At 42.9% G+C, this 13,091-nt stretch overlaps 1 protein-coding gene across 6 annotated transcripts in view; it reads right to left on the bottom strand.

The window, feature by feature from the left end:
- The window catches only part of PCNX2 (pecanex 2), a 299,548-nt gene that overhangs the window by 225,473 nt on the left and 60,984 nt on the right, over nucleotides 1–13,091 (bottom strand). For all 6 annotated transcript variants that reach the window (XM_045039935.1, XM_023240399.2, XM_023240402.2 and 3 more), the window contains exon 10: nucleotides 643–788. In XM_045039935.1, coding sequence (XP_044895870.1) covers nucleotides 643–788 — 146 coding nt within the window. The remainder of the gene's footprint in view (nucleotides 1–642; nucleotides 789–13,091) is intronic.

Below are 13,091 nucleotides of genomic sequence, written 5' to 3'. Positions count from 1 at the left end.
GGTCGGGGGCAGGGATGGACATGGGAAGTTCCCAACCTGGCCCCGTCTCCACCGTGCTTTAACTAACTGGACCTTCTCCCTCCCTCTTCTCCCTCCCCGCCCAGCGACTGCAACTCCAACCCTGCGTTTCATCTTGACAAACAATGGAAAGAAGAGACGAGAAAGAGTAAAGGGTTTAAAGGAGAGATTAATGTTCCAATTAGTGTATCTCAGACAAGAGTGAGAAGTAGCCTCAGCTGTTGAGGAGAAAAGCTAGAAATCACAGGGCTCCATCTGCCCTCCTCTCCCCCTGCCCGCAACCAGTCAGCCAGGCCCCACACTACCCATGAACCCCAAGCCCTCCTACAAAAATGTGGCAAACCGTGAATAGACCAACACACAATATTGTCCCCAGAGCCGACCTTAAATCTGAACCGTGTTCCCCCAATTCTCTAATCTCCTACTGTAATTGCTAAATTACAATTTCTCCAGTGGTCAAGATCTCACGGCTTCGCCTTTGGGTTTGCAGCACAAAAGGCATCCATCTTGAAAATGTCCCAGAGAACCTTAGCAAGTGGCAATTTCTTTCTTATAAGCATGTGAGTGCCCTGTTATGCCCCCATTGTGTCTTTTCTCCGTACGTTCGCATGCTCAGTGGCTTACCGATCAAGTAACGCCAACAAGGTAAGTCGATCATACCAGACTTTAATCCACTTGCCAGGGAAAATGATAAACTTGTAAAACTGCTCTCGGTTAAATTTTCCTTGTGTTGAAGAACATGACGAGTCTTCCAGATCCTGGCTCAGATGCTTTTACATACCAAAAGAAACAACAGAGAAAGGGTTTCACACTGACATGTTACTGTCATAAACGTACCTCATAATAAAACAGTATAGAAAGCAGATGTTCAAATTCTGAAATGTAAACCAACATATTTCATTAAAAAGGGTACTCTAAGAGAAAGATAACGATCAACAAAAAGGGTCTTTCTTACCGACACACTTCCATTCCATTGTAACGTACCATTAAATTGATGCTACTCCCATCAAAACACTGATGTTAATTAAGGCCAAGAAACTTCCATGAAAATAGTTCTCATAAAAGATCAGAATTCAACTAAAGATCTTAAATGGCTTCATTTTTTAAAGATAGGTTATTTAATGCAACATCGGAATAAATATTTAAATTTTACTAAGAGTAAAAAAATTTTCATTGCCAATTTTGTAGGTCATTGGTGAGGCCTGATATAAGAAAAAACGGAAATACCTATAGAAAAAATCTAAACCAATAAAATAGAAACAGAGGAAAATTTAATCCCAGGTTCAAAACGTTTTAAGCCCAGATTCATTTCTGGTTGGCTCTAATCTTGTGGAGAAGAATTTAATTTTGAAAAGAAAATTCCTCTTCCTTGATTCGTCTAACATACTTAATGAGTAACTCTTCTGAGCCCGGCACAAGGTTGGGAATAGGAAAATAAAAAAGAATACGGTGGACTCAGTCTGTGGCATCCTATTGCCTGTAAGAAAACACCTCTTAGACCTTCAACTGTCTCACAGACTCAAAACCAGATGCTGAATGCATGCCAGGGCCCGACATGGGGCTAACTCCCAGAAACCGTGAGATCATGACCTGACACAAAATCAAGAGTCAGATGCTTAACCAACTGAGCCACCCAGGTGCCCCTAGGGTGCCATGCTTTTTAAAAACGAATAGTTTCGTTCAATATTGAATCAATGCAAATACATATCTTTTAAATGTATGTAGAGTATTAAAAAAAACCCACGAACCCCAATTCAGTGAATAGCTGTGTGGCTATCACCCAGTATAACAAAAAGGGCATTACCGCTAGCATAGAAGTTCCCTGGGGGCCACACCGCGGACACCTCTCCTTCCCTATTCCTTCAGGGATCATCACTGTCCTGAGTTTTGTGTTTATCATTCCTTTTGTTTTCTTCTGTTTTACTCTGCTTATTACATCCACAACTTCTATACTGTTTATGTTTTTGAACCTCGTGGATATGAAACCACAGCCTATGTATGCTTCTGCAACTTGCCTTTGTTCCCCTCCGTTCCACATTATGTTCCTGAGCCTGATCCATGCTGTTTTACAGCTGTGGCATCTATTTTCACAGTTGAATAATATTGCATTATATGGACATGCCATAATTTACTTATCTACTTTACTGTTGGATATTTAGGGTCTTTTTTTTTTTCAAAAAAAAATTTTTTTTTACTATTACACTGCTATGAACATTTTTGGAAATGTCTCCTGGTACATATGTGCAAGGATTTCTTTAGAACAGACACCTAACATACACTTAGGAATGGAATTGCTAAGAATGCAAATGTTCAGCTGTACCACACGTTCAGCTTTACTAGGAAGCAAATGGACGCTTCCAGAAAGCGCACAAATGCAATTACTGGATATGGAAATGTTCAATTTACTAGAAAACACCTTGGAAAAATAAGATTTCTAAAGTGATTCTATCAGTCTGTACTCCCACTAACAGCAGACAAACATCGTGTCGCTCCCCATCCATACCAACATTTGATAGCATCAGGTACTTTTTAGTTGTTGCTAATCTGGCATATAAAATATTTCAAATTTATTCTAATTTGCATTTCCCTCATTATTAATGAAGTTGAGCATCTTCGTCCACTTTTAGTTTTTGGCTGCTTGTTTGTCTTTCAGTAGCTTATATGTGTCTATGTGTGCATGTGTGTGTATATATGCATATATGTACCCATATGTCAAGACCTTTATTAATCATGCGTGTTACAGATATTTTCCCAGTTTATGGCTTGTCTTTTCACTTTCCTTATGGTGTGACTGATAAACAGGTGTTCTTAATTTAAGTGAAATCTCATTTATCCATTTTTTCCTGTACAGTACAAAAGTTTTGCACTTTTGGTACCTTGTTTATCAAATCCCTTTCTACCCAGAGTCGTAAGGGTATTTGATTATATAATTGTACTTAAAATTATATACTTTTGCCTTTCACATTTAAGTTATGCATCTACCAGGGGTTTCTGTACATGATATGAGATAAGGGTCTGTTTTCTTTCCCATAAAGAACACTATTGTCACAGCGCCATTTACTAAAATGTTTGTCCCTTCCTCACCAGTTTGCCAAGGCACTAATGCCTGTATCTGTGGGTTATCTTAAACTTTAAATCTTAAATTATATTTGCTTCGTTGCTCTTCCCTTCATCTCCTCTGGAACTCTGACAAGGAGAACAGTAAACCTTCTTGTCCTGACCTCCATGCTTCTTTCCTTTTTTTTTTTTTTTAATAAATTTCTTTTTTTTTTAATGTTTATTTATTTAGAGAGAGAGAGAGAAGGAGAGAACAGGGAAGGGGCAGAGAGAAAGGGAGAGAGGGAAGGAATCCCAAGCAGGCTCTGCACAGTCAGCGCAGAGCCAGACATGGAGCTCGAACCCACGAATGGTAAGATAATGACCTGAGTTGAAATCAAGAGTCAGATGCTTAACCGACTGAGACACCCAGATGCCCCTGACCTCCACGCTTCTTAACCTTCTTTCCTATTTACCTCTTCATCTCTCGGTGCTACACGTACATAATTGTTTCAAATCTTACGTGTCAAATCTCCCATTAAATCCCTTAAAGTTTTATTTTTATTATATATGGGTCATTTCTAGTATCTGGTGCTTTTTCAGATCTGTTTGGTCATTATGTGGCCTTTTGCTTCTGACATTTGCAATCCCTTCTTTTATTTCTTTTATACACGTGAAACATTCTTAATCCATATTCTGAATCTGATCATTACAACTTCTAAATCCACTGAGAGTCTGTTTCTGCTTTCTGTTGACTTTGCTGGCTCTTATTCATGGTCTCATGTTTTCTAATATATTTTATAACGTTTCACTGAATCGTATTTTCCTTGGATCTTTATTTGAATGAATTCCTTGACAGCAATATTAAAGCTGTGTTCTTCAGGATTAAACTTCGCCTTTGTTTCTGCTAGGCACGAGAATGCAATACCAAGCTGCCACCATCTTAACATAAACTCCTTGTGTGAGGTGTTTGGATCAGCCATGTGATCCAGGATGAATAAGGGCTGCAATCCCACACCAAAGTTTGAGGCAGGCAGTTTTCTATGCAGTCCCCTTAGTGGGGATGGTGTTGACAGAGTGTGTTTAGTTAGTCCTAAGAGTAGGATGTGGCTTCTTGGAGTGTCAGATTAAGTGGAGAGGCTCCTGTTAGACTTGCCACATCGTGCTGTTTGCCATTCTCTGTGCAGAGGCCATTAAAGACAAAGCCCCCATCGATCTCCTTTGCTGTTGGCCATTGCTTTTCAGGAAGCCTTTTCTGGACACCCCAGTTCCCTGTAGATCTTCTATTTCTAGCCTGTTTTTGTTTTTGTTTTTGCAATTGTGCTTAAAAAAAAAAAAAAGCAACAACACAGAATTTACCATCTTAACCATTTGTAAGTGTACCATTCAGTAGTATTAACGATATCCATATTGTTATACAACAGATCTCTAGAACTTTTCCATCTTCCCAAACTGAAACTCCATCTCCATTAAATACTGACTCCCCATTCTGCGCCCAGCCCGATAACCACCTTCCTGCTTTCTGTCTATGTTTTTGACTACTGTAGGTACCGCCAGTAAGTGGAATCATACAGTATTTGTCCTTTTGTGATTGGCTTATTTCATTTAGTATAATGTCCTCAAGGTTCATCTATGTTGTAGCCTGTGTCAGACTTCCTCCCTCTTTAAGGTTGAATATTCCATTGTAAGGATGTACCACATTTTGTTTATGCGTTCATCTGTCGATGGACACTTGGGTCGCTTCCACCCCCTGGCTATTGGTAAGAATGCTGCTATGAGCATGGGCGTGGAAATATCTGTTTGAGTCCCTGCTTTAATTCTTTTGGATATATACCCAGAAGTGAAAGTGCTAGCTCATTCTAATCTGTACTTTTATTTGTTTGCTTTGGCTCTGTATTCTTCCAAACAGGATTTAAGATAGGCTGTAATTTCCTGTAGGCTGACTCCCATAAGACACAGGAGACTGGTAAGAAGGGCCGAGACCAGGAAAGGGATGAGGACAGTAAAGAAGACAGCCTTGGAGGGGGAGCTGCTATTGAAAGGTCGCACACATTTCTCCTTGAGTTATAAAGCAGAAGTTTATACTTGGGCTGATTTTTTTTCCTAATTCAGTGAAAGTCACTGGTGTCAAAGTGCCTGGCACGCATATGGGCAGTGCACCTGCTTCACTGGAGCCCACAGCAGAGCTCTCCGAGGAGGCCAATTTTACCACCTCTTTGTTCCCAGATGCTAATTCACTGACTCAGCTATGGAACATGAAGTTATTCAGATCATAAAATATTAATTCAAAAGGCCCTGCCAGGGACAGCTGGTCCATCATGAAGGCAGTATACAGGGTGGTCGCATACAGGACGGATTGGCTGTACTATTACAGGAAAGTGGAGACTGTAGGTGCTGCTTGTGTCTGGGATTCTATTCCAACATGAGAGAGAGCTTAGTGGAAACTGCCTGGTGTCATGTCAGCAGGAAGAGCTTCTTCTGTTGATGACAATGGATTTGTGCTTTACAGTAAACCTCCCCCAACAAAGGGCATCCTTTTCCTTTATGCTCCATGGACAAAAAATTCCAGTAAGAAATATGTGCACAGCGTTACCACAGTTTACAGTTTTGTGGTCTGGGAATTCACATACAATGGGGAAACAGGTCAAGGGCAAGCAGCAGCACAGAGGATAGCATTTTTCTGAATTATAAGAAAAATACTGTCCTTAAGTTGGGGTTTAATATTATATACGCTTTGCTGTTAGGTAAGGTCAGTATAAAAGAAATCACATGACGATTATGTCTACCTTTTGCAGAAGTTATTAAAGATTCTGGCATATTGTGCTATTCATTGCTGCTTAAATAAAAATCCTTGTTTAAAAGGATCTCAGAATTTAATGCAGAGAAAAAATGATTTGGCTTCTATGTCAGTTCGCTAGGGTGGTTATAACAAAGTGCCACAGACTGGGTGGCTGAAACAACGGAGATGTTCTGAAGGCTGGAAGTCTGTGATCGAGGATTGGTTTCTCCCGAGGCCTTTCTCCTTTGCTTATTAATGGCCGTCTTCTCTCTGTGTCTTTACATGGTCTTTCCTCCAAGTGTAGCTGCATCCTGATCCTCTCTGCTTAGAAGGATACTGCCTGGGGCACCTGGGTGGCTCAGTCAGTTAAGCGGCTGGCTCTTGACTTTGCCTCAGGTCATGATCTCAGGGTTCATGGGTTTGAGTCCTACATTGGACTCTGGGCTGGCAGTACGCAGCCTGCTTGGGATTCTCTCGCTCTCTCTCTGCAACCCCCCCCCCCCCCCCATCAACTTGTGTGCTCTCTCTCTCTCAAAATAAATAAATAAACTTAAAAAAAAAATGGATACCAGCCATATTGGATTAGGGCTTGACCCTAATGACCTCTTTTTAACTTAATTACTTCTTTAAATAGCCTATCTCCCCAAACAGTCACGTTCTGAGGTACAAATCAGCCCATAACAACTTCCTTTATGAGAAACTAAGCTTCGTGGAATTTCATTTTTTGCCTTAGATACCAAGGAACCTCAGAGCTAAACACTTCAGTGGATTATAGCAATTATTCTCAGCCTGTTTTCTGGTACAAATTTCAAATTCAAATTTCTCTCATCATTTCAATCATTCATTTATTCTCTCATCCAACAAATACTTATTGTACGGATTACAGAGGCTGGATCCTATATGTAATACATGCTGAGAATTCAAAGGATAACAAGACAGAATGGCTAGCTTAAAGGGGGTTAAACAACTCCCCAGGGAGCAGACAAGCAAACCAGCCATGAGAACATGGTGACACACGCAAGTAGAAACGTCTCTATGTCTAGATATTTAGAAAAAGAGCGAGAAGTGAGGCATGGGAGGGTGTAAGATGGGTAACGCTGGAGAGAGTATGGAGTGAGGGGGTCTAGGGCAGAGCTCCCGGACAGCATCAGCAATGACGGGACTGGCTGGGGTAGGACTCACAATGGAGATGAAGAAGGCGTTCCATGTCTCTGATTTATGTGAAGGCACAGACGCACTGGCCAAAACGCTATTTCTGGCTCTGATTCAATAATTAAGCCTTGCCAAAGAACCACCATGTCACATTTCCCGGGAGATCAGGCAAGCAAGGTTTATTCTACTATTTCAAAAAAGAAATTATCAAAAATAGGGAGGGCGGGGCATAAGTTGAACACAAGCCCTTTTGAAGAAGCAAGGTAAGTGCACTGCTCACCCTCCCCATATGGATCTGTATTTAAGTCAAGGCTCCCTTCATGAGTCTGAATTATCAAGAGCAACTTAAGTGATGATTAGCATATTCAGCTTAAGAAGGTAGGCAAGTATGTATATAATACATTCCAGAAATAATTTTTGGTAATATTAAAATATTTAAGAATGTAAAGGTCTACCCCTCTCCCCCAAGACACCTGAAAAGTTCTACTGTTCAAATAATTTCATCTTCTGGGGCACCTGAGTGGCTCAGCTTGGTTAAGCATCTGACACTTAATTTCAGCTCAGGTCATGATTTCATGGTTTGTGGGACTGGGTCCCACCTCGGGCCCTGTGCCAACAATACAGAACCTGCTTGGGATTCTCTCTCTCTCCTTCTCTCTGCCCCTCTCCCAGTCTCTCCCTCTCTCCCTCTCTCTCTCTCTCTCTCTTTCTCAAAATAAATAAATAAATAACTTAAAATAATGGCACCTTCAAGAGTTCCATATAATTATTAAGAATTTTGATGATGTTAATCATTGCCACTGATTATATGGCATAATTTTGCCATATATTATCTCTAATCGTCAAAACCTTATAAGAAATTCTCCACATAGGTGTTATTATCCCTATTTAAAATGTGAGAAACTGAGGCTCTGAGAGGTCAGATCACTTCCCCCAACATCCTACTCTAGGAAGAGGACCGTGAGAGACAAAAGCCTGGTTTCTTTCTGCAATCTCACTTAGGGGAACCCAGGTGAATCCATAGCTCAGGCAGAGCTCACTTGGTAAGGTGAAAGCCATATGCACAGCAAAACACTTCAAGAGACGACACGTCTGAGTCCAATCGTGAAGAAACGAATTAAAAACACCAATTTGAAGAGGAAGCCATCGGACAAGGGACACTGACAAAAATAATTAAGATGGGTAATAACGGATGTCAAATAATTTGTTATTTAAAGGAATTTTAGAGTCAGATTTATGACCTCGAGCATGAACTGTGCTTAATAAAAGCTAAAATATAAATGAGGGCGTGTTACGTGGAGGAGGGTAAGTGACCGGGTCTACATGTCGACGTCAGAACAGACACAGGTGAATTTAAACCGGAGGCCTCCTCTGAAGGGCAGAAGTGTCGTGACAGCTCCTGAAGGTGGTGGAGGAACGAAGAAGATCCACAGGAAGTTAGTCCTGTGCGACACCAAGTGCCCTTCCTAAGAGCCGTCACACCCAGAGCTGGGAAGGGGAAAGGGACTCTGGTGGCACAGGTGGGCTTACCAGAAATCGTGGCAGAGGCTGCTGGGGAGGGGGTGGGCAGAACTCGAAATCCCAGTAGTGACCAAGGGACAAGGGAAAGGAGTGCTGGGCTGGGAGGGGTGCAGTCAACACCCCAAATACCAGGACCTTCTGCACTGGTTTCCACCTATGGCAAATCCAAGGTTAAATATTACCTAACCTCCAAGGTGTCCTACAAAGATAATGTGATCCCAAATGTGAGATGTACTGAGGTACCAAACGCGTGCCCTGCACATACCTAGTGTTCCTAATCTGCTGATGGAATGCTGGTTAAATCTAGATATGAACAACACTTCGAGGGACAAAAAAGTATAAAACACACACGGGATACTATTATAACAGTGGCTCTATTTAGCAGCCAAAATTCCAGGAATCGTAACGAATCATGTATATTCTTACATTTGAAAAAAAAAAATAAACTTCTGAACATGATACATGAGGAGTATGCAAATATTCATCTCTTAAGTCAAAATACACTTTCAAATAAATGAATATGTAAGCTGATCGGTGACTATGTTAAGGTATTATAATTGGTGTCTCATCCGTCTCATCTGCTAGGAAATGTCAATATTCTTGTAGACAGGATTGTTTATAAAATATTATATATAGCACTTCATGCAAATTAGACATCTAGGAATATGTTTTTACCTTTTGGAGATGTTTTAAATTTTAAAAAACAGCAATTCAAGAGCACATCATTGTGGGGAAAAAATACAAGTGGTATATAGAGTAAAAGGTGAAAGTTTCCATTTTCATTAATCCTTTAATGATAGCAAACTGTGATGGCAATGCTACATTTATGTTAACCTCGAGCGCCCGTCCCCCAGATCCAGTGCTGCAGGCATCTTTGCGACGCTCACTGATCAGTTTAGGACCAATGAAATACGGCTCTCATGCTACCCCTAGTAATAATAATGATGATGATGCCAATCCTACAGACTTCCACAAAGCCTCAGTTTACAGAGTACTCTCATATACAATACTAGCTCATTTTTTTTAAATTTTTTTAACGTTTTATTCATTTTTGAGACAGAGAGAGACAGCATGAACGGGGGAAGGTCAGAGAGAGAGGGAGACACAGAATCTGAAACGGGCTCCAAGCTCTGAGCTGTCAGTACAGAGCCCGACGCGGGGCTCAAACTCACGGACCGTGAGATCATGACCTGAGCCGAAGTCGGACGCTCAACCGACTGAGCCACCCAGGCGCCCCGATACTAGCTCATTTCTTAACGTGGGGCAGGGCGAACAGGTTTGAAGCCAGATCCAAGTGAAGATAAAAAGAAGCAGAAAATGCTATACTCCCAAGGATCTAACACTGTCTACCAGTGGCCTGGGCTTGCTCTCAACCAGCAGTGTAATAAAGATGTTTACACGCTGATGCCTCAAATACTTATGTAACGTTACAGAACAATGCAAAATTTTCAAGTCATGGTAGACTGTTCCCGATGTGCTTAGAAATACATAATGGATAAACTGAAGCACAGAGAAATACCAATTTACACCATGGATACATGAGAGGCTGTGACTGAGAACACTCACAGCCCCTCAGTGCTAATCTAGAGCACAGAGGAGAGTTCACCAGCTCCCCATGTGCCCCGAGGTTGGTCCTTCTCTTTGTGCTCAGGAGCTAAGCCCTGCAGCCAGAGTGATGGAACAGAACCCGTTCTCCTGGCCTGCCTCATACAGAAAGAAGCTGGCCAGTCCTGAGAACTCCCCTTGCAGGGCTACCTCATTCATTCTATTTGTGCCAGGGAAGAACTCCCTAGTCTTTTCTCTGGTGTGGGCCCAGCTCCTGGCCACCCCTGGAGCCTGTAGAAAAGGTCCCTTATTGGAATGAGAGGAATTTGCATAAGGTTGCGGGGGAGGGGGCTCCCAGTACACAAGTTGCTCTTGAGCACTGAGCAGCCAAGCGAGAAGGACAGAGGGAGGGCAGATGGGGCAGGGGAAGTCACTAAATAGTCTCATCTTCAGAGCCCTGTTTCCTGCTTATTCTTGCTGCACTTGTCTAAGCACAACTCCTCATGTCGTTGCCCCGATGCCTCTGAGCCAGGACCACGAGCACACCTGCTTTCCAGCCGAGCCTTTGTCCCGGCCGTGTCTGCCCCGCTTCACCTTTTCCTCTGCATCTCAGCTGAGCTGTGACCTCACCAAGGAAGCCTCCCTAGTCTCCTGTGTCCCGACCTGGGTCCGCAGCCCCTGAGCCCGTCCTGACCATAACCTCTACCATGCGTAGCTGAACCGGTTGACCAGTGTCTAAACTCCTCGAAGGCAGGGGCTGAGTCTTTTCGCCCCTGTGCACCTGCCCCTGGCACAGAGCTGATAGAGTGTAACCCTTCACTACATGTGTTTGGGAGAATGAGCAGGGAACGGACTTAATTTTTCATTTGTGGCCAAAACCTAATTGGTGACATCAATTAAATTTAGAAAACTAAGCAGTAGAAGTGAAAAATCGTTTCTGATAGGAGACCTTTGTAAATATTTCCTCAGCATCTAAATATGAGCCTGGATAGCAATCTCCATTTTTCCACTTCTCTACCTCCATATAGTAAAACTTTAAAGTTTTTACATTTTACTTAAAATGTTAAAAGTTAAAATGACTGAAGTTTGCCACTGAATTTGGTTAAGTAATTAACAATGGAACACTAAATATAATTCAGCTTTTTATACACTCATATACATAATCATGCCACTTAGAGAATTTTAAATGTAAAGAACAGTGTGACTCTTTCTGATTTATCTATGTAATAGTCAGTTATTTCCCAGTTTCTGCTCTTCCTGCGCTGTTTTTGAGACATCAAATCAGTGGGTTTGCATTTCTGATAATCCAAAGTTCCTCGTTTCCCTGGGGCTCCACTATCCATGCAACAAATGACATTCACTTCTTCCCAAACTATGTGGATTTTTTTTTAAGTTTATTTATTTTGAGAGCAAGAGCACTGGGTGGGGGACAGGCAGAAAGAGAGGGAGAGAGAGAATCCCAAGCAGGCTCCGCACTGCCAGTGTGGAGCTCGATGTGGGGCTCAAACCCATGAACCGTTAGATCGTGACCTGCGCTGAAACCAAGAGTCAGACGCTTAACCAATTGAGCCACCCAGGCGCCCCCATGTGGATGTTTTCATATAACTATAACTCCCTCTCCTTGGAGATACAACACTGACATTCTAGAGGCAGGGCGCTGGAGCGTCCCCAGGTCTGTGTCAGGGAAAGCGGAAGTTTCTCAGAGAAAACCCACATTCTGCGGGGCCCCCCCGACGTACTTTAGCTTGTGGTGGAAACTAGTCTGGTAACTGTGGGGGGCTGAGCACAGAGCAGAGAGAATGCAACCGAAGCCCGGGCCCAGAGCTGGGGGCTCACAGCAGGGTCCGCAGACCCCAGTACCGCACCCTAACTGGGCAGGAGCCGCCATTCCCCATAGGTACCACCAGCACACCCGGTGACCAGGAAGGGGCCAGGCATCTGAGCCATGACCAGACGTGACTCTCACCTCCACCGGCCTCCTGGGGGCCAGGAAAACTCCTTCCTGTACCCAGAAGCCCTGGAAAGGAGGAGACGGAGGTGAGACTGAATACACAGAAGGGAAGAAATCCCTGAAGACTGAGGTTTTGAATTAGCTGAATGCTTGTTCCCACAGAAACTCCTTCAAGCCCAGAAGGGCTGATTCTTTTTTTTTTTTTTTTTTTTCATTTTATTTACTTATTTTGAGAGAGAGGGAGAGAGTGAACAGGGGATGGGCAAAGAGAGAGGGAGAGAGAGAGAATCCCAACCAGTATCCTTGCTGTCAGCACAGAGCCTGATGTGGGGCTTGAACTCCCGAACCGTGCGATCACAACCCGAGCCAAAATCGGGAGTCGGTGTTTAACTGATTGAGCCACCCAGGCGCCTGGAAGGGCTCATTCTGCTTGCTTGGCACCTCTCAGTCCTCCCTACCCAGGCAGCAGGAATAAGGACTCCAGAGCAGTGTGCGGTCAGTGACAACATTACGTGACCTTTTGTTCCCCACACGCCTGACTGATTTCAACCCGCTGTGTTATCAAGCATCTTTTTGGAAAAATTTAGTTAAGCAATCAGGAAAACAAATACAAAACGGTATTATTTTTTTCACGGGTGAGGTTGTCTACGAGACATCAAAACATTGCCAGGAGGGTCCACTAACTTGCTAGCAGCCTGTACCAATGGAAAGTCACTCTCCTTCAAGGTCTGGCCCGGGTGTCCCTTCTTCCTGAGGAGCCTTCGCCAGCCTCTCTGTCTGAAATGCCCTGCTTGAATCTGTAGCTCTCAGTTTACGTCCGGTGGTACGTCTTACGTCCCGTGTGATTTTTGCTGTGAAGTCTTTGCTCTGCCTCTCCCAGAGTCATACTCAAGGTGCACCAGATAAGCGAATGAACATTAGTAAGTTGTCCCTTGGCAAGATAACTGAAGGCTTCATCTTTTCAGCCCCTGGATGATAATGCCATTTGCTCTAAGAATAAAGTCTCTCTTCAAGTCAAGTTTCTCTTTAAGGATCTCTGAATGTTTAATAAGAGGCCGTCATAAATTAATAAAAATCCGGGTATTTTCC

The sequence above is a fragment of the Felis catus genome, chromosome D2 (assembly GCF_018350175.1).
Source record: "Felis catus isolate Fca126 chromosome D2, F.catus_Fca126_mat1.0, whole genome shotgun sequence".
NCBI classification, from domain to species: Eukaryota; Metazoa; Chordata; class Mammalia; order Carnivora; family Felidae; genus Felis; species Felis catus.
The sequence above is the reverse complement of the archived record's forward strand: the minus strand, read 5'-3'. Positions and strand labels throughout refer to the sequence as shown.